This window comes from Rhinolophus sinicus, chromosome 2 (assembly GCF_057876585.1).
Source record: "Rhinolophus sinicus isolate RSI-liver-muscle chromosome 2, RSI-T2T, whole genome shotgun sequence".
NCBI classification, from domain to species: Eukaryota; Metazoa; Chordata; class Mammalia; order Chiroptera; family Rhinolophidae; genus Rhinolophus; species Rhinolophus sinicus.
In genome coordinates this window covers 169,627,239-169,647,642 of record NC_142502.1, presented here as the reverse complement: position 1 = coordinate 169,647,642, position 20,404 = coordinate 169,627,239, and the positions used below count along the sequence as shown (strand labels likewise).

The window sequence follows — 20,404 nt, the reverse complement described above, 5'->3', positions numbered from 1 at the left end:
AGGCACTATAGTCTCACTGGAGGCTGGATCCACATGACCTGCAACCTGCTGTCCACTTCTCTGCCTGCCAACCAACCAACCAACCAACCAACGTAGCCACGGCAGTTACAACGGTGGCTATTTGGCTAACCAGTTACAGCTGACAGCCAACTAGCCACAGCTAACGGCCATCTACTACCCGAGTCAGCACCTTTCCACATGAGGCCGAGAGCCTGGAAACTGCTCTCTGGGACTCTTCATAAATATAAAAATAAATATAAAATATAAAAATGTCATGGGCCCAGGGATGTTCCCAGTCATAAATCAATCAACTGGGACTATTTCTGTCATCCCTGGCTCAGGGCTCCTCCTCTGACTTCCATCCATCCTGTCCTCCCCGCCCTGGACTCCCAGGCACCTCAGTTCTGAACTAGGAGGAGGTTCATCCTCCCCCTTTGGACAAAAGTTCAGCCGCTTGGCCACACCAATGTCAGAATACCAGTACCCCTGCCTACAGGTGAACAGATAGGCATTCTGGAGCCTCCACCAGCCTCTGGGAGGCTGCTTAGCAAGAGTCCACTCTGACAGGCTGATCAACTCCAGGTGCTCGCAGGTAACCTGGCCTGCGTGGACAAGCTGCAGCCCATGGGCTGTGGGGCTTTTCTAGGCATAAACGTCCCTGAGTAAGCCTCCTGCCTGGCGGTGGGTAGTGCTTGTCCTTCATGTTGTTCCAGAGATTCAAGTCCCAGCTCTTCAGCCTACTGGGAGGATTAAATGAGACCCTGGAAGCAACGCACTAAATTTGGCACCTGGCAAGTTGCAGACACTCAATTAGACTTGCCCCCTCCTCCCCCAATAGCCATTGTCAGGGCCTCAGACTCCCACAGCTGCCCCATCTCTTCAGAAAGCTCCCTTGAGGAGATTTTTCGTCAGTCTGATAACCTAGGTCAGCTTCAAATCCAGTTCCTGGAGAGACCTATGAAGACATTTTGTTTACTCTGAGATCCTAAATTTGTTCCCCAGTAACTAACCACTGATGATACTGCTGGGCCAGCAGACTGTGGTCTCATATTCAGTCTCCCACCGCCCTCTGCAGGTTCCCCTGTGATACTGCAGGCAGTGTTGGCTGCATCCTTGTGACCAAGCACCCTCACTCCATAAACTGAGAGTTTACAGATAAAGACAGCAGGGCAAGGCCAGGTGTCTGAAGAGGACAGCGCCTCAGCATAACACGGTGATTTCCAGTCCACAGAGCACTTACTCGTTTGATTTTTCATGACCACTCTGCCTTGCCTCTGTCCCTAAGTTGAGAAGGTTATTCAGTCACTGTTCAGCCCTTATAATCTCACTCACTAACAACAGCTGACACATCTCAGTCTCAGGGTATGGCCTAGAACATTCCAGAAAATCATTTGAAACAGTCGTTGTGGATATCAATGTAATACTGGTTTTATTTCTAAAGCTCTTCAATTTTAATCGTGCTGTGTAAATTACTCTGAGGAAGGGAATTTTGTAAGAAAATGTGCGTGTTAGGTGTGTGTATTATCTAGAAATGAAGGCTGGATAAGAAATGGCAGATATTAATCTTTGGTGTGGTTATGATGACTAATAAGCATTTCTCATGTGCCAACCAGCTATTAGTGACATCAAACCCCAGGCTCAGTTCATGGTTTCCACTATCCTCCACGACCGCGTCTGGCAGAAGGTGCAGGTTTTATACTATAAAGGCACATGACAATGTCCCATCATCCACCCAGTATCACAATATGATGAAATCACTTTTGGGGCAACTACAGGGGATGTTTCCCTTTCTCCTGTCCTCTTTACCAACCTCAGGAGCTTGGAGGAATCTTAGCAGAGTTCATTAGGACCAGAAATTACATCACAGGAAGGGAGCCAAGTCGTTAATAGCTATAAATCCCTTATATAACTGGAGTTTTCAGCTCATGTGTTTATAGACTTTGAGAGCTGGAGAAAACCTAAGAGATTATTCCAGTCCAACCCTTTTATTTTGCAGTAAAATGAAGCACAGAAAAGAGAAGTGGCAGTCCTAGGACACACAGATAGGGACACTGCTGTGATGAGAACCCAGGTTCCTTGATTCTTTTTCCTGTTTGATCTTGATTTGGTGGCATCATTTTTAGATGGAAATTACTCTGGCTTCAAATAAAGATTTTTAAACCTGATCTTTTTCTCCTTTACTTCTTCTTCTTCTTCATTTCTCTCTTTTGTTTATTTTCTTGTTTTTTGTGTTGTTTTTTTTTTTTTAATGCACATAGAGGAAGAAGAAAACTAGCACATTGTAGGTGCCCAATAATTGGGTTGGTTGGCTTTTGGTTATGGAATAATCTTACTTTATGTCACGTAACAAGACTGGATCCAACTAACCTTGAATTTGTTTCATTCTTTATCCTCTCCAATGACCAAAGGTGGTTGGAGGTTTGAATCTCATCCCACTGTCCCATTGGAAATTTTAGTGTAGATCTGAAGTTATCATATGACATTCATGGGTTTGAAGGAATGGCTTTCTGCAGAAGGCACATGGATTTAAAGTAACTTTGGTTGAAGCTTACGGAGGTCTGTGGGAGTCCTCTCTGAAGTACAGACAGTATCAGCACTTGAGATTCTACAGGCTGCCCACTGAGTTAGGACACAGCACAAACACTTCCTAAACCTATTTCAGATACATGATTAAAACAGACATGAAACGACCCTAATTGCACATTAGTCACTTGGAAGTGGCTGACACTTCTGAATCTGCTTATTGTTATGTTTGCAAATCACAATCTTGATCAAAATCTTCCAATGCATTTAGTTTTCTTCCAATCACCATCCTGATTAATCACAGTGTTGTCATCACAGAACTTTTGTAGATTCGTGTTCTGCAAGGCGTGTTCCATAATTCGTGGAAATCCTCAGGCAGCATGAGAAGACTCCGCTGGGGGCTTTCTCTTCAGACCCTCACAGACCAGGGTTTACAGTTTTCTGGTACATCAGTGACACACTGCGGAGGAACAACAGAGAACTCATTGCCAGGGTGTTCCCATAACGTGGAACAAGTGCCCGCTCCCACACTCTCACATACATGCCACCTCCCACCACTGCCAACCAGCATTCCAACACTAAACACCACTCTGCTGTCCCAGATATTGGGAATGCCCCCAGGGCAGGACCCCTAATTTCCTAGTCATTCATTTGTTTTTATTGAGCACTTTCCATACGGCAGGCACTTTAGTAGGCTCTGGGGATACAGGGATGACAAAATACACAAGTGGTCCCATCTCATGTGGCACTCATAGTCCTTCAAAGGCACGACTGGTTCATAGAATCAGCTGCTCGGTCAAACTCACCCTAGGGATTTTAAGTCACTGGTGTGCTGTCATAGCAAAGCAGCTTGGATTTGAATCGCTGCATTAGACCTGGGGCCTCAGAAGGGCTCATTAAATCATTGAGTTGTGCATCAGATTGTTTGCAAGGAGCTAACTCTGCTACATGTGCAAGCTTCTTGAGAGCCAGGCAGCGCCTCTCATCTCAGAGAATGGGGTCTGGGTAAATGTCAGCACTGAGGCCATGGAGGGAAGCTTCTGGGCTGTTGGAGGTTGCTGCACAGCTGTGGGCATCCTCACTGCCTGGGAGCGCCACACCTGGTCTGTGTTGCTCTCACGGCATAGCTCAGCTATTGGCAACCTGAAGGCTGGCTTGACTGGAGACCCATCCTCCTCCCTCATTCTCAGTGCTGAGGTCTGGATGGTAGATTTGCCTGCCCTGGGGGCTCTCCTTACCCTCCCCATCTCTGGAACACTTTAGGTCTGTGAGTACCCTCTTCACCTCCAAACCCAAAAGGCCTACCGAATTTCCCACCAAACTCTCAGAAGAAATCCAGCTTGGGTATCAGGAAGCACCTGGTTTTGCTGCCTCAACAGAGGCTGCTGTTGCAAAGGCGACTGGAGAGTCCTGTGTGTGCAGGGCCCATTTCAGCACAACTCAGAGGCTGGGCTGGTTCTGAGGTGCCAGCAGTGGAAGAAACTATCCTAGCATGGTCTGCTTTTGCCAGGCATTGCCCACCTGAAGTATCACATAAGGCATTCCCAGAATGATTCCAACCACCATGCAATTCCTGTAACATTCTGCCTCATACACCTCCAAAGTAGTAACCAGTCACCATGTAATGTGATCATCTGGTTTCCCAAAAGGCTGCCAAGTCTTCAAAGGCACCTGGGAGACCCCAGTATCAGCGCAGCACATGGCAATCACATGACAAATGTGGGCCATTTAATTAATTAATTAATTCCTCTCTTTTCCCATAGGAGCTCACACGTTGTCTTAACAAAGAGAGGTCTCAAAATAACATGCTAGTGATGGACACTAAAGAGTACACTCTTCTGGATGTTTACCCATCACCCTCGTCTTCATGGAAAACAATAAAATCTGTGGGTGATAGCCCTCTTTCCTCTAAGGTAGCTCAGCTCCCAGCTGCAGCATGAAGGGCGTTTCTTGTTATTTTCCTGCAAGTTCAAGGGGTGTGTCTCAACCACAGAGTGGAAGCCGGCATTGACCCACGGCTGCCCAGTTCAGAGAGCCTAATATCTCACTCTCCACTCTGTAGAAGCTTCTACATTCACAGGCTCACTCCCCTGCCCAACTGAGTGGACACTCGAGGGACATCATACCAGGGTGGTGAACTTGTCTATGCAGGCATTGCGGATCTTCTCCGGGGTGGCAGGGCTGTCTAGCCGGAAAAGCTCCTTCATACCATGATCTGTGTGCTGAGCTCGAGCTGCACGGATGGCATCCTTGATGGCAAAGAAGATGGAGGCGGCCAGGAAGAGGGGTGGCTCCCCAACAGCCTGAGTGGACAGAGCAGGGGACATGGAATCAGAGAGAGGAGCCCCAACCTCCACAGCAGGAGGGCTGGTGATGCCGGGGAACACCAGTGACCAACACTAATGGGCCAGAGTTCATCAGGGGCCAAGAACGGTAAATCTAGTAGATGACTCAACCTCATTGGCATATTTCTTTTAATTCTTATTATGTGATTTTTTTGTCTGATGACACTGTACAAGTATAATGTACCATTAATAGTGATACAAATAATATTTTATAGATTAAAAAACATCTGACGTGAATTTTAACTCTTTGCTCACAGTTATAAGCATAGGGAATAATCTTCTTGCAACTCTGACACGACAATTTACAGGCACTATAACTAAATATACTTGTAGCATCTGCTGGGATATAGGAATCACGAAAGACAGGAATTGAAACATTTTCTAAAAGAGGTGGTTTTGTCCCCCAAAGCATAGATCAGATGCTTCCTGTATCAGAATCACTAGGGACACTTGTTAAACATGCATGTTCCAGGGCCCTGGCCCGATGCCAGATCTACTGAATCAAAATTTCTAGGGGTGGGACCACAGCACTGCATTATTATCATGAGCCCCAGTGAATCCGATGCATATAAAAATGTCAGGGAGCCAATGGCAGGGATCAAAATGGTAGGGGATCAAAAAGGGTCCCAGACTCTCCCACACTAACGTAACCCATGAAATGAGCAAATGGGTGGGTTTCATTGCTTACAAGTGGTTATCTGTCTTCCTTATTAGACATAGACTTCATCAATCAGCTTAATTGATTTTCAACCTTTTTTTCATACTTATTGGGGACATGGAGGAAAGAGGATGGTTACCATCCTTAAGGCACGCTGATGAAGTCTTATGGTCAGGTGGCAGACTGAAGGAGGTGAAAGGGGGTGCGTGCAGGTGTTACCCCATCAGCAGTGAATATGCTGGTTCTAGTGGGATGACAGGGGTGCTGTACCTGTGAGATCATCTCTAGGACCAAGCACCAGGGACACACGCCTGAGACATGGGTGTAGGTCACGATGTGACCGACAGGATTGAATTCAGGAACTCCTGAGAGTACCCAAAGGAGCTGGTTTCAACCACACAGTGGTGGTGTCACCCTCAACCCAGGTCCCTGGTTGTCAGGCACGACTGCGCCCCTCTCCTCTGCCGTCATGAAACTAGCATCAAGCCCTCTTCTATCTTCCAGATGAGCCCCCTGTAGACCCACATGGTGGGTGGCTGAAGCCCCTGTCACCACCCGTGGCCTCCTAAGTGCAGACCAGAGGCAGCACAGACCCAGGACGACAGTACCTTGGATGCATAGATGGCCTTCTTGTTGGGGCTGTCACGGAGCAGGGACACTCTGAACTCGATGGGGATGCTCCCAAACGCAGGGATCTTGTAGGTGCTGGGGCCGCGGGTGAGCAGGCTCCCTTCGGGGGAGTAGTGCAGCTCCTCTATGGTGAAGAGGCCCATGCCCTGGACAAATGCCCCTTCCACCTGCAAGGCAGAAGGAGACAGTGACTAGCCTGCCTCCTCCTCCCCAGGGACAGGTACTGCTTCCCCCAATGGGCACCACGCCCCACCCTGAGTGGGGCCTGGAAAGAAGCTGAAAACAGCCCTACACTGCTTACCTGGCTCCCGCCCCACCTGGGAAAACCTCTCTAGGCCTTGGCCAGACATTAGCATAGGCAGAGCACAGGCATTAACACGGAAGGTCAATTTGAGAACTCGTCCAAGACTCCAGGAGGCATAATGTGCCATTAGGACCTGCCACAGGGCATGTGGAGATGTCCCTCCCATGTTGTCACTGGAGAAATGGCAGCCCCATTTCTGAGTGTCCCTTGGGGCCGCACACTCCCCCTGTGTGCTAAGTAGGACCATGTACTCTAGAGCAGGTGTCTGTGTACTCAGTAATTGTCCACTTTGGAAAAGTACAATGTATATTTTCTACCAGATGCTCGGTACTGCAGTCCTGGATTCCTCCCTCTGTCTCCTCCTGTTCTACCTGCTCTACCCAATACTCCCATATTTTCCTAAAGAGATTTTCCTTGGGCCATCATCCTTTACTCCTCTTGCTCAAACCTGTCTTTCTTTTGCCCCCAAGTGCCCTCCTTTACGCCATGCTTGAGTACACTGCTGTCCTGGTGGAAGAGGAATGAGGAAGGAGAAAACTCCTCTGACCTCAGACCCCACTGCCTGCACATCGACCCCGAACTCAATCTCCATCCAGACTGTGCTCCTTCCCCTCCGTGCCTGTGTGTTTGTGTGTGCGCACCCAGTATTTTCCCCATTGATCTCATTCTCCGAGGTGTGAGTGCTCTCTCCAAGTCAATCCACGTTCATTTGTCTTCTGCCTCAAGAGTTGGGTGGGCTCTCAACCATCTAAATCCCACTCTGAGGGAGACTCGGTTGGTACCATGTTCAGACCCACTGACAAATGACATTGGACAAGACGCTGTGGCTGGTGACCCGAGAAGGGGGATGGGGCCCATCAGTGGCCAAGTCCATCATCACCCAGGTCCCCCATGGGCCTCACCTGTCCGATATCGATGGCAGGGTTCAGACTGGAGCCGACATCCATGACAATGTCTGTGCGAATGTTCTACAGAGGACAAGAAATTAAAAGCAGTTGGAGAAGAAAGGGATGTGTGGACTGATAGCTGGGTCTCGTGATCCTCTAACAATGAAGTGATAAGTGATAAGCCACATAGGACTTTCACACGTGGGACACCCCGGGCACACTCAGGCGGGAGTGCTCATGCCACAGCTGTCTCACTGGTGTCTCACTGCTGAAGTTTGAGTCCTTAGCAGCGGGGGAGGGGACAGGAGTGGCAATGCTCTCTCATAATCTGAAATAACTGTGCACAGTTATAACACCCACATCTGGGTAAAGTTCGAAGGAAGTGGTCTGCTAACTACGTTCCATGGACTAAATCCAGCCCGTCCACTTTTTAAGGCCTATGAGCTACTGATGGTTTTTACGTTACTAAACGTCCAACAAAAATAAAAAGAGGAATATGTGGACATGTGGAAACTACATGAAATTCACACTCAGTGTGCATCACTAACTATTTTATGGGAACACAACCACACTCATTTGTTTCCATATGTCTATGGCTGTTTCTACGCTGCAGCAATAGAGCTGAGGCAGTGTCTTTGTGGCCCAGAAAGCCTAAAGATTTCACTCTCTGGTCCTTTATGGGAAGTTTGCCAAGCTATGATGTATGGCATTATTTTCCACACAGAAAGTTTGTCTCTATCAGCCATTGGTATTGCAGTTCAACTGTTTCTCTTTTCTTTCCCCCTCATCACTAAAGTTTTGCAAACTTCTTACCTTATGATCCCCTGTTAAGCAGTCAATTTCCACTTCAGAACAAGCCACTCCGTAGCTGAAGTAGTGGAAGGGAGTTCCTGAGTTGGTCTCAAAGCTGTAGCCAAGATTGGGTGTTCTGGGGGAGAAAAGAGAAAATACTGCACATGTATTAAGATGAACATGACCCCCCCCCATACACACACACACACACACACACACACACACACACACTTGTCCTACACAGTCTTCAGACCCCAATCGTTTTTATTCAGCCGTTCTTCAAATAAGTCCATGATTTTAATATTTAGTCCTGTTAATGAAACCCAGGCATTCCAGAGCACTGTATGTCTTATCTCTGTTCTGTTTGGCCAGTGGCCCTCACTGACTCATTCTGTACCGCCAAGAAATGTTTAGTGTCAGCGTGCTGACCTCTAGTGATAGAAACAGAGGTGACAGAATTTTCTGAGCACACGAAGCACATGAAAGTCACACCCCAAAGGCTCTACTGAACTAACCACAATTTCTCTTGTGCAGACTCTTGAACTGTTCACACAGGTTCACCTGCCCATGGGGTTCCTCACCTTTCTCAAGTCTCCACCTTGAGATTGACAAGATCAGTATCTCATGCCAGCCTACGGGCATCTTTAGGCAGCCACTTGCCTCATTACTCCTTCTACTGGCGCCTTGGAAATTTGAATAAATGCTTTGAGGAAAGTGTTACTAATAAAAGCAGATGTCCTCTTACACATTTTTTCTTTTTCAATCCTAAGTATTACATATAATTCCAACTTTGCATGAGTCGTATATAGATAGGTGCATGTGTGTGTGTGAGCATGTTCACATCCAGTGTTTATACTACTCTGTGCCTCACATTACAGACAAGTCGTTTGAGCTGATGTTACCCGAATCTGCAGGAAAACAAAACCAATACAGGGATGAGGGAGAAGGCTTCTCCTAGAAGAAACCACCACCTTCTTTGACCTCTGACTTCACCATCTTCATCTGGGTGTTTCCATTTTGGAGTTTTATGAACTCCAAAAATGAGAAAGGAACTTATGAGAAAATCTACACTAGTTTGTGTTTGTGTAGGTCAGATAATATATAACCAAGAGAGCAGTGGCAAAACATCACTTTGCCTAAAATGTGTGTGTGTGTGTGTGTGTGTGTGTGTGTGTGTGTGTGTGTGCCTATATTCACACAGGACCTTTTAAAGCACACATTGAACTATTTTCCAAATCTATTGATATGCAGAATAAAAGGTCGTAGTTAAATTTCCCAGAAAAAGCTAAAACATATTGCTGACAGTAAATATGGTCATATTTTTTTACAGCTTCTAAATCAGATGAGCATGGTCTCTAGCTCTTCATATCACTAATGAACTTTAAAGTTGCAGAAGATGTGGGCTCTTTTCTAAATCTCACTTGAAGTTCTGATGAATTCTGCATTTTATAACAAGACCACATGCTCTAAATCTTCCTCTCTTTCTTTTGAAGGAAAGCCTCCATAAAGAAACGCAACACATTGTACAAAGTAACTCACATGGGTAACTCAGCACACTGGACACCCTGGTTCTAACAGGAGAGCAATGATGGAGGAATGGTTGGTAATTGTCTCACTCTGCCATAAATGAGGAAACAGGTTCAGAGGAAATCACTGATTTCCCCAAGGGTAATAGTACACTAAGACCAGAGCTAGAACACAGGTCTTCTGATATGGCAGCTCATGCTTTTGTCTCCCTGGCACACAGTTTTGTAATCCCATGTATTTTAGAACTTCTTTAAATTGAAATTAGGAGAAGTCCATTGAAGACATAAGAGTTTGGGTTCCATGGTTCTCTCCTGACCACAGGATGACAGAATTCAGTGCTGGAGGGGACCTGGGAGGTTGTTAGGAAGACAGCACATTGTGAGATGGGTGACATCAGCACCAGACTTACTTGTAAAACCCAGTAGCGGACAAGCTCACTGCATCTTCATAGGCAGCTTTAACCTGAGGAGAAGAAATGGCCATCAAGAAGGGGTAAGCATGGATTCTAGAAACCTTGACCTGGCACTAAACTTTCGTCAGCTCATCCTCCTCATCTGGAAGTTGATCAACACTTTACTAGTGACTGTCACTTCTGTACCTTACGTCCCACGCTCACTGCCAGCCCCTGCACCAGGCCCTTGACATCCGAAGCCCGGGGTGTTACTGGAGCCTCTAACTGGTCTTACCGCCTCAATTTGCCTCCCCCAACTGCTGTGCAGCCAGCCCAGCCAGAGTGGTCACCTTGACATACCATACTGCCCAGGTCACCCTCTTACTTTAGAGCTTTGAATGATTCCCCATTGCGATAGAGCAAATCCCTGACATTAAGGACCCAATCTTCTCTGGCCTTATGTAACACACACATCTCTGCCACGCCATCCAAACTTAAGCGTTAACTCTCATCCAACACTTTCAAGTCCCCATACCTCTGTACCTTTGCTTATGTGGTTCCTCTGCCATATCTGTCCAAATCCTTTTCGTCCCTCACTAACCAATTGAAGCTTGCCTCTCAATCCACCTCTCCTTGGTGATTACTCCCTACTCTGGACATTATAGTAGAAACTCTCTGTATTGCTCATTTGATACTTGTGTTCTAATTGATAATTTCCTGTTAATAAAGCTATCCATCTATCCAGCCATCCATCCTGAGGTACGAACCCATCTCCTAGGACATATGCCCAATCTCACTGTGGACATTTTACAACTACAACAAAAAGTTGATCAGATGTCTAACGCCAGCTTCAACTCCTCGTTGGAGAGGAGACACTTCCTGCAGCTCCAGAAGGACTTTCTACTTTAAACCCTGTCAATTGGATAAAGACTTTGGGTGGAGAGTTTGTTGGTGCTATTGCTATTCTGTTTGTTATTTTATGTTTACTTTGTTTAGTCCTCAGAAGTGGACAAACAGCCCTCCGACAGGCAATGAATGAAAAATCTGCAGGGTCTGCGTTTTTCATATTTCAAAAACAAAAAGGGGGAGATGTTGTCATGCAGCAGCCTTCCTGTCTGTCTCCTCGTACCTACCCCTAGAGAAAGGAGAGTCTGTGAGACTGATCCTTTCAGGGACTTAGCTTCACCTTTGTGCTTACACCTTATGTCTCCCTGTTTGGCCTCGGAAGATGGCTGGTTAGCCAATGACGAGTAAGATTCCCCACGGCGGGGGGGGTGGGGGGGGAGACTCAAGCCAGGCACAGTCGAGTGGGGACCAACAGGAGAACCCACGGGGTTGACAGAGGTGGACATAGACCCCCCACCTTCCCCAGGTTAAGGAGAGCTTCTGCCTTTGTGGATGCATTCCTTCCCACAACCTGCTTGGGAAGAGTTTCAATGGTGTAATAAAATCAGTTCTCCATCTGTCCATTTCAGTAAGTTTCAGCACAAAGGTTTTGTCTCTTGGGGAGGTACATCCTGCAACTGAGGGTTCAGCTGCTTGCAAGCAAGGGTGGTTAGTTTAAATCAGTTTCTTAGTATAATGTGTGAAATTCACAGACCTTGGAGAAAACAATGTTGGTTTCTTTCATGTGCATCAATAAAAGCCACAAGGCAGCCCATCCCGGGCTCTCAGTCCTTTGAGGCTGTGAGACTCTTGGCCCCTGTTTCGTAACTTTCTTGATTTCTGTTTCTTACTTTCTTAACCCTTTGCCGCCCCTTCTCATTCGCTCACTGCCTGTGTTGCACTGGACGTGACATTTGGCGCCCAACGTGGGGCACGATTTTGGGGTTCGATTCTGGGGCCCCTGATTTTAGGACTCACTTGTGGGGCTCGAGGAGGGAAGGACAACTACGAGTCGAAATTAACTGGTGGAGCACCAGCAAGGGTTATGGGTAACCGTCGCAGGACAACTAACTACCTGGTAAGGAGGTAGGGAAGGTCCCAGAGAATTTAACAAAGAAAAAAGGGAATTGGATAAAATCTTACTAAACACATTTGTATGTGAAACTGTGATTGTGTGAGTGATTGATCTTAGATCCACAGCCTCAGCTACGGAGCTTGTGTGGGCTCTAATCTGCGGTTCCATAGTCTGGGTCATATAGCAAAACGGTGACTTAGCCCTTGACGGCGTTAACCAGGCCCGGGATTTATACGGGTGCACCTTAGCCAAGACCGACTTTAAGTCCTGCGAGGGACGGCCAGACGAGTATCAGAGTGAATTTGAAGTGAAAGCTCTTCTCTTTTCTTTTTTTCTTTTCTTTTTTTTTTTTTTTTTTTTTGTTTGACATTTTTTTGGTAGTTTACCTGTGCTCTGTTGTGCAAAATGAGTCCCATAAGAGAAAGGGGTTACACAATAAGTAGATATATTCCAGTCATATTTTAAACTTATCATAGTATGGAGATTTTCCAATTGATCACCAAGAAATACAACCCCATCCTAACTCCTTAACTACATAAAAAGTTTCTGGGGGTATCCTTAGAATCAGCACAGCACTAAGATTTAATTTGTTGCTGATACAGTTTGCATCGTGATCACTGTCAATTACCAAGCACTTTACTATGTGCCAGATGCTATTAAGTACTTTGCACATATCATCTTACTTAATATTCAGTACAATCCTATAAGATCAGTATGTTATTATCATCATTTTACAGATGAGGAAACTGTGGTTTAGAAAAAATTTCTCTAGGATCCTCACCATATGTATAAGGTATCAAATATATATATATATATATATATATATATATATATATATATATATATATATACACACATAGTTGTGGTGGTGGTAGTAATGGCTTGTTTTTCAGTACGGTAGAGACACGGGTGAGATTTGATGCCTGTCATCTCCTGACCCCACCCTTTTGATTGTGGCCTTTTTTGAGGTTATCTGCTTATAAGGAACACTGGACTATATGGATAATAGTTGAGGACAAAGCTCAGATCAATAGAGTATAAACGCTGTTGTTGAAAACACTGACATTGACCTCCAAATCCATGCTAAAATCCAAGCTCCCAAAATCAACCTCCACTCATTTGGTGTTTGCGGTGTGTTGCCTGTGAGTATAAAATGGGAAGTAGACATTTCAGGAGGCAGAATAAGATTAGTGGTTCTGAGCGAAATAAAGCTTATTTTCTTTGAATCTATTGAGGGAGATTGTACTCTCTTAGCTGGTTCGTGTGCAGTCACTTTTAATGAATTACCACTATGCCCAGTTCTCCCATTCCAACACCGGGGGATGGTGAAGCAGGGCTGCCATTGATATTTCCGTTTCTTGGAGAAGCTGAAGTCTCCCACCTGAGAGAGACTTCCTTGTAGCTTCCCTCTGAGGTTTCTCACATACAGGTTTCTGATCCAGAAATCAGAGAACTGGGCTCATTTCATTAGGAAAGCTTGTTCTATCACTACTAAAATCACAGGAATGACATAAACTCTTGAGGAATGTCTTTTTCCCTGTGCCCTCACAGATGGAATCTTAGTAGTACCAGACTTCAGAGCTGGGTAAGGGAAGAAGAAACTTCTAAGAGATGGAGGTTTGAAAGAAAAACAGGTCTGTCAAGACTATGGATGAATGGGGCATAGGATCAGGCCCGAGTGAGCCAAGAGTTCACAGAGCAGCCTGTTCAAGAGTCAACTTTGTCTTTTTAGGTTCAGGGCAGCCAAATCCCCAATTCCCACAGGGCTGTCAAAATCCTGGATCAAAAATATTCCTCAAGTGACTTCCCTCAACTATGACAACTATAGAGAAAGGGGTCCAGCATTTACCTGTCCTGTGAAAGCATACAGTCCCCTCAACTTGTCTCTGCCTATGTGACTAGATCATGATCTCCTCTTCTCACTCAGGCTGGGGACAGAGGCCCTGCTTTTAATTTTCCTTGCATTTGCAAAAGCCACTTGGATCAGCTCAGACTTACCCAGTCTTCCCAGGAGCCACTGGGATTCTTTTTCTTGAAGGGTTCCAGCCTTTTCAGGATGGTCTGACAAGCTTCCTAGAGAATACAACCAGCACACACCAGATACATCAAAATTCTACATTTCCCAGTCTAAGCAAAACCCTCAGAGCCTCAAATAGGCCATCTCCAAGTAATGCTGTGCCCAGGGTGCCACTCAAATAGCCTTGCCATCCCCTAAGGAATGACTGATATCAAGGGTGGGGCCACAGGATCCAGCTAAACGGATGGCCACTGGCCTCTGCGTGGAGAGCACTTCCTGACCCAGTTCTTAGGCTGACAGAAGGTGAAATGTTTGAGGGATGCCTAAGGAGGTGCCTTCTCCCATCAAACTCCTTCGTTTGATTACATCCCCCTTGTAGGAGGAGAAGCAAGGGGGTCTGACCTGGCTGACCCCACAATCAATTTTCAATTTCAGTCCATTTTCTTCTGGCCAATTCTCACACCGGGGAGTGCACCTTCCCAGAATCCCCTGTGTTTTCACTAACCCTCCACCCCCTCCTACACTCATTCTTCCTGATATTGATAGAATGATTATGGTTCTTGGGCCTGTCTTCTAGCGCCACATTTGTAGGAGCAGCGTTCTCCTGGACATGAGAGCCAAAGGCATGGCCACAGCCGAAGAGTCCCCAAGGACCATTCCAGCTGCTATCCTGGGGACTCTGGGCCCAAAGCCCTGCGCTGGCCCTCAGCTCTGCCTCTTCCCGAGGCTCCTTACATAGACGGCCTGTCCGTTGATGTCACTGCTGACAGAGGCGGCTGTGGGAGAGGTGTTGGGCACCGTATTAGTGCTTGTCTCGCTGATGTAAATCTTAGAGACGGGGATTTTCAGAGCTTTGCTCGCCACCTGCAAAGAGAGATGACATCATTCTCTAGGGAAGGGGTGAGCATGGGGTTTGGCTGCCTTATTTCCCAAGACAGGATTCAGGTTCATTGTTACAGGCAAGAAAATAATGTTGTAAACTATAATTCTACTGAGACTGGAATGTTCTCACATCTGTCTGAATTTAAAATAGCACGTTATGGAATGGTTTGGTTGGATAAAACCTCATAAACCTCATGATGATTAAAGGTGCCTTTTACCTTTTAACATTAACCTCATTTTGAAACTGCAGTATGGCCTGTCTCCATGAGCCAAGCAGGTGTGCCAACGCTAATCCAGCTCCACCATCCTAGCCCCATTGTGAGGAGTCTCACATGTGTGCGGAACTAGCTACCTTTATGCACACAGCAAACACACCTTATACACAATCAAAGAGCCTGGGAATATTGTAACGAGAGTGACCTCAGAGATCACCTGTTCGGCCCATTTGCAAAGATCAGGAAACTAAGGTCACGTAAGTAGAAAACTTGCCCAAGGTCACATGTAAATGAGCAGCAGAGCCAGGGCCACAGCCTAGGCCTGCTTCTGCTTCTGGTATGTCCCATCGTTCAGTTTCCCACAGCATCCGCCCTCACACAGACACCACGGTGCCCAAGAGGACTCCCACAGTCCCCTGGCTGCTCACCTGGACCATCTTGGTGTGAAGGCCTTGGCCCATCTCAGTGCCGCCATGAGTCAGCAGTACAGAGCCATCTGTGTACACGTGAATCAGGGCTCCTGCCTAAGGGAAGAGAAGGGTGCCAGACACAAAATTCAGTAAATCCTAGCTCAGCTTAAGGCTTGACACCAAAAATACTGGAGCCCAGGAAAAAGAGATCCAGCAGAAACATTTTGGATACAATCCCAAGACAAAAATTAAAGCAGTATCTATCTCATGATTTCATTATATAGCTGTCCAGGCGTTTGCAAAATTTTTTCATCTCTCTCTGCCTCCCATCCTCAGAGGGAGGGAGGTCACATATCTTTGTCCTCACTCTGTAGGGAAGAATGAAGATCAGAAAGCACAGTAACTGTCCATGGTCCTGCAATCAGGAAGGACAAGAACAAGAATTTGACCCCAGATCTCTGAGTCTCATGCTGCTTTCACTGTCTCAAAACATACTGGACAAATAGGGAAATGCAAATCCTATTTTCATTTAAACAGCAAAGAGCTTCTCCAGTCAGCTCTGTTTCCAGTGACAGTGGGATTTCCCTTGCAAAGGGGGAAATGGGGTCCCAGTCTAGTGGAGATGGACAGAATTATACAAAGCAATTACCTGATTCAGAAAAGCAAGTGTGAAGCTTATTCCAAACTTTGTTGGAATTATGCACAATCCTCTCTTTTTCCAACAATTCTCCCTGGAGAAAAAGGAACATTCTCATAAAATGTTTTCTACATATTTATGTCAGATTGGCCATATTTTCAGTCAACATCTTTGAAAGATTGGAACAAAGCATTCTAGAAGCTGCCCAAATAGTCATTGTCATAACTGAGTTGTGCCCCAATTGTGTAGACAAAATGAGAAGGGTAGGAATTTGGGTTCTGGGTCCCACATACCAGCTGGAGCAGGGCCTACCCCTGAACATCTTGACTTTAAAGTGTCATCACTCTTCTTCCACAAGTGGAATTCAGATTGGGTCAGCGTGCCCTGGTGACCTTGGACTGTGATTGTCCCAGGGAGGAACTTTGGCTTGCTGATGATAATAACACCTTCTCTGTGCTTTATATTGCTTTTCCAAGTAACTCAGTGAGGAACACAAAGCCAGCACAATTAACCCTACTTTGTAGATGATGACATGAGGCCCAAGGAGATGGAACGACTGCCAAGGTGACATTTACAGATTAGTGTCAGAAGCAGGAGCACAACTGGCATCCTAGTCCTTGGCTGGTGTTCTCTAGGACACAACATGCCCAGAAAGCAATGTGTAAAGATGAACCACACGGATACGCTTGATGCTGAGTGCAGGCTGTGAGCCCACTTGCCCCCGTGCTAAGATCATTTATGATCTTAAAGAGATGGCTATGAACAAGCTGGCAAACTCAGCAGCCTCATAAGTTATCCACAAAATTATTAGCTTTGTATTCTGAATTCAGCAAAAGGCTGTAGATTTCAAAGCCCAAGAGCACCAAAACGTCAGACGCCTCCCAATGCTTACCTGTTGAATTTGTCAACCTCACTCCTCCGGGCTTGATACTGAGAGCTTGCTAGGCATTCATCCCAGCACCTGGGCAAGGTGAACCCCTCAAGCTTCTGGTTGAAGTGTGTCAGGTCCCCTTCATTGTACATGTTCTTCCTCCGCACCTTTGCAAGGAGAGAGACACTGAGGTTTTGTTGCTGGCAAGATGAGGGTGCACAGCCTAAAGTTAAGCTTCCAGTCCCCTCAACAACACCTGCCTGCCCTCTACTCCCATAGGAGATACCCAATATACAAAGCCACTGTCCCCTCAAAGTAGGTTAACGCACTCTGGCTTGTGCCACCAAATTCCCAGCTTACTTCCTCTGCAGGCAGGCCACAGGTCACTGCGACTTCACTCATCCAATACTCAGCAATGAGCATCCCTTGGGGCCCCCCGAAGCCCCGGAAGGCCGTATTGGAGGCCAGGTTGGTCTTGCACAGCCGCCCAGTGCCCCGGATGTTGGGGATTTTGTAGCAGTTGTCCATGTGGAATAGAGCTCGTTCCATTATCTGAAACAGAGGAAATCAAAATGGGAGAGAACAGAGTGTTGGTTACATTGGTTCCTCAAAATAGAGATTTCAAGGGCTGCATTCAGTCCTGCCTTTCCCAGCCCCACTGTCAATGGTTCTACCTCAGGCCCAAATGATTTCTTCCCTGGGATATTGCAACAGCCTCCTTACTGCACCTCTGCCTTCCAGATGTCCTCCCCCTGATCTTTGCCTCATGCTAAAATATTAGGTCACATCAGGTCAAGCACTTGCTTAAAATAGGCACTTTTTATCTCCAGAGTAAAGTCTATATATCTTTCATGATGGAATTCAAGACACTTTATGACCTTTCCCCAACATAGTTTTATCCTCTTTTCTGACTACATGTTACTCTCACCTGTCATACCCCTCCTCACCTATCCACCTGCTAAAACCCCCATTTCTCCATGGAGAAGTCCTTCTCAGACCCTTACATGACATTGATCATTTGCCTCTTTTAAAAAATTGGCTATTTTGTTAATTAATTTTAAAGTAGTTTTTATTCCCATTAAATTTGTACTGTAAATATTTTAAAGAGTCAAATACTTCCATAAATCACGTTATGCAGAAGAGTAGCTCCTCTACTTTCCTTCCTCCCATCCCCAGAAACAACCATTTATAATTCTCATAGTTTATTCTTTATGAGCTAATTATGTTCACTTCTGGGGCTCCAAATAAATGTGCATATATTGCCACTTTCTGACTTTTTCAGTTTTAGACTTTTCGAATTTAGTTCCCACCTAACCCCTTTCCCTGAATACATACCAGCTTTCTATCATTCATCCTTCCCCTAAGGTTATATTTTGATCTGATCAATAGTCAGTTTAATGTTATTATCTATAAACATTACTCACAGCCGAATCATATAGTTATACTATGATTGTTTCTCTCTTGCTTGATAACATTTTCTTCTGGAGTTAATAATTGTCTTTATTTTTTCATTTGCTCAGTTTTCTATGCAGTTATTACTAAGTCAACTTAAAAATGTATGCCATCGGGCCGGCCCGGTTGCTCAGGCGGTTAGAGCTCCATGCTCCTAACTCCGAAGGCTGCCGGTTCGATTCCCACATGGGCCAGTGGGCTCTCAACCACAAGGTTGCCAGTTCAATTCCTCGAGTCCCGCAAGGGATGGTGGGCTGCACCCCCTGCAACTAGCAATGGCAACTGGACCTGGAGCTGAGCTGCACCCTCCACAACTAAGACTGAAAGGACAACAAGTTGAAGCTGAATGGAACCCTCCACCACTAAGATTGAAAGGACAACTTGACTTGGTAAAAAGGCCTGGACGAACACACTGTTCCCCCAATAAAAGTCCTGTTCCCCCTTCCCCAGTAAAATCTTTAAAAAAAAAAAAATGTATGCCATCATTTGGGGAAATTTTTATGAATGAGTTCTTTTTTTTAATTAGTTTCAGGTGTATAAAACAATGTAATAGTTAGACATTTACCATTTATACTCCTCAAAAAGTGATAACCCACTTCCCCAATCTACTGCCCCACTGACATCATATATAGCTGCTACAGTTCCACTGACTCTATTCCTTATGCTGTACTCCACATCCTGTGACTACATAAATATATAAAATATATAAAATTATAGTTGACATTCATTATTCATGGATGGTGTAGGTGTCTGAACACTGCAGTGTCCACCTGAAGCTGAAGCTGAATAATAATTAACTACTTCTTGAGTTGCCTTCCTTTCCCTTTTTTCCATTCTTTCTTTGAAACTTCTATCATATGGAGCTTCCAGACTTCTAGACTGGGCATCAATTTTTGTTTCTTTTTTTTTTCTTTTTTTTTTTGTAATTTCTCTTTTTTGGAAGAGCTCCTCAAGTTTCTTTCAAACCTTTTGTTTTCAGTTTTAATTCACTTTAGTTTGTTTTTATTCTCTGTTCCATTTTTATAGCGTATTGTTCTTTCTTTAAGGTCTAATAACTCATCCCTCTGGTGTAATGATAGTTTTTATTTGGTTGTTTCACTTTGGTTATATCTTACTACTGCAAGTATAGTCTGTCTTTTCCACAGGTTGCTTTTGTGTCTTGGATTATTTCAGTCTTAGTCATCCTAGACGATTTCTATAAGTCTCAATTAATTCCCTTTTTGCTTTCCCTTATTACTCTGTCAACTTGTACTTCTATTTCCTTTTGACTTTCACTAACTGTCTCCCCTACGATTCTGTGAACTTCCTGAGGGCAGAAACGATGCCATATTCTTCCTTCTGTTGCCACACTAGGCGTTCGATAAATATTTGCTGGATTGAATTTAAAACCCTGTAAGATCTTTGAGGACAAGTACTATAACTTTTTCAACCTGGTTTTTCCTACAACACCAAGAAGCCAAAAGTGTTTCCTTTTTTGAACAGTTTTTACACTAGATCTGAAGTGTGAAGTTCTCTAATTGAGCAATTAGAGAGCCCTTATCAGAGAGAAGATGGAGATCGGGGTGGAGGGAACTGCTTTTCCTGAAATGTTTGACTTTTTTTTTTTTTTTTTTTTTTTCACAAAAAGAATTTATGCATATGAAACTAGTATGGTTATAAAATGAAGATTTATAAACTTTAAAAGTAGTACCGCCAAGGTAACTTTGGTAATTTTCAAAATTTACAAAAATATATGTCTACACAAGACTCATATGAGAATGTTCAAAGCAGTATTATCTATAATAGCTAAAAACTGTAAATAACCCAAGTGTCCATCAAGTGGTGAACAGAAACAATATGATCTATCTATACTATGAACTATTATTCATTAATAAAAAAATAAAGGAATGATTCATGCTATAAC

General features: G+C 45.0%; 1 protein-coding gene across 2 annotated transcripts in view; it reads right to left on the bottom strand.

Moving 5' to 3' along the window:
* Window positions 1-1,412: 1,412 nt before the first annotated feature.
* XDH (xanthine dehydrogenase) overlaps window positions 1,413-20,404 on the bottom strand; it is a 59,364-nt gene continuing 40,372 nt past the window's right edge. For both annotated transcript variants that reach the window (XM_088796223.1, XM_088796224.1), the window contains exons 25-36: window positions 17,410-17,601; window positions 17,071-17,216; window positions 16,191-16,272; window positions 15,560-15,655; window positions 14,770-14,898; window positions 14,016-14,090; window positions 10,076-10,128; window positions 8,161-8,275; window positions 7,363-7,428; window positions 6,135-6,323; window positions 4,650-4,826; window positions 1,413-2,983 (exon numbers count right to left, since the gene is read on the bottom strand). In XM_088796223.1, the coding sequence (XP_088652349.1) occupies window positions 2,933-2,983; window positions 4,650-4,826; window positions 6,135-6,323; window positions 7,363-7,428; window positions 8,161-8,275; window positions 10,076-10,128; window positions 14,016-14,090; window positions 14,770-14,898; window positions 15,560-15,655; window positions 16,191-16,272; window positions 17,071-17,216; window positions 17,410-17,601 (1,371 nt within the window). In that variant the 3' untranslated portion in view covers window positions 1,413-2,932. The remainder of the gene's footprint in view (window positions 2,984-4,649; window positions 4,827-6,134; window positions 6,324-7,362; window positions 7,429-8,160; window positions 8,276-10,075; window positions 10,129-14,015; window positions 14,091-14,769; window positions 14,899-15,559; window positions 15,656-16,190; window positions 16,273-17,070; window positions 17,217-17,409; window positions 17,602-20,404) is intronic.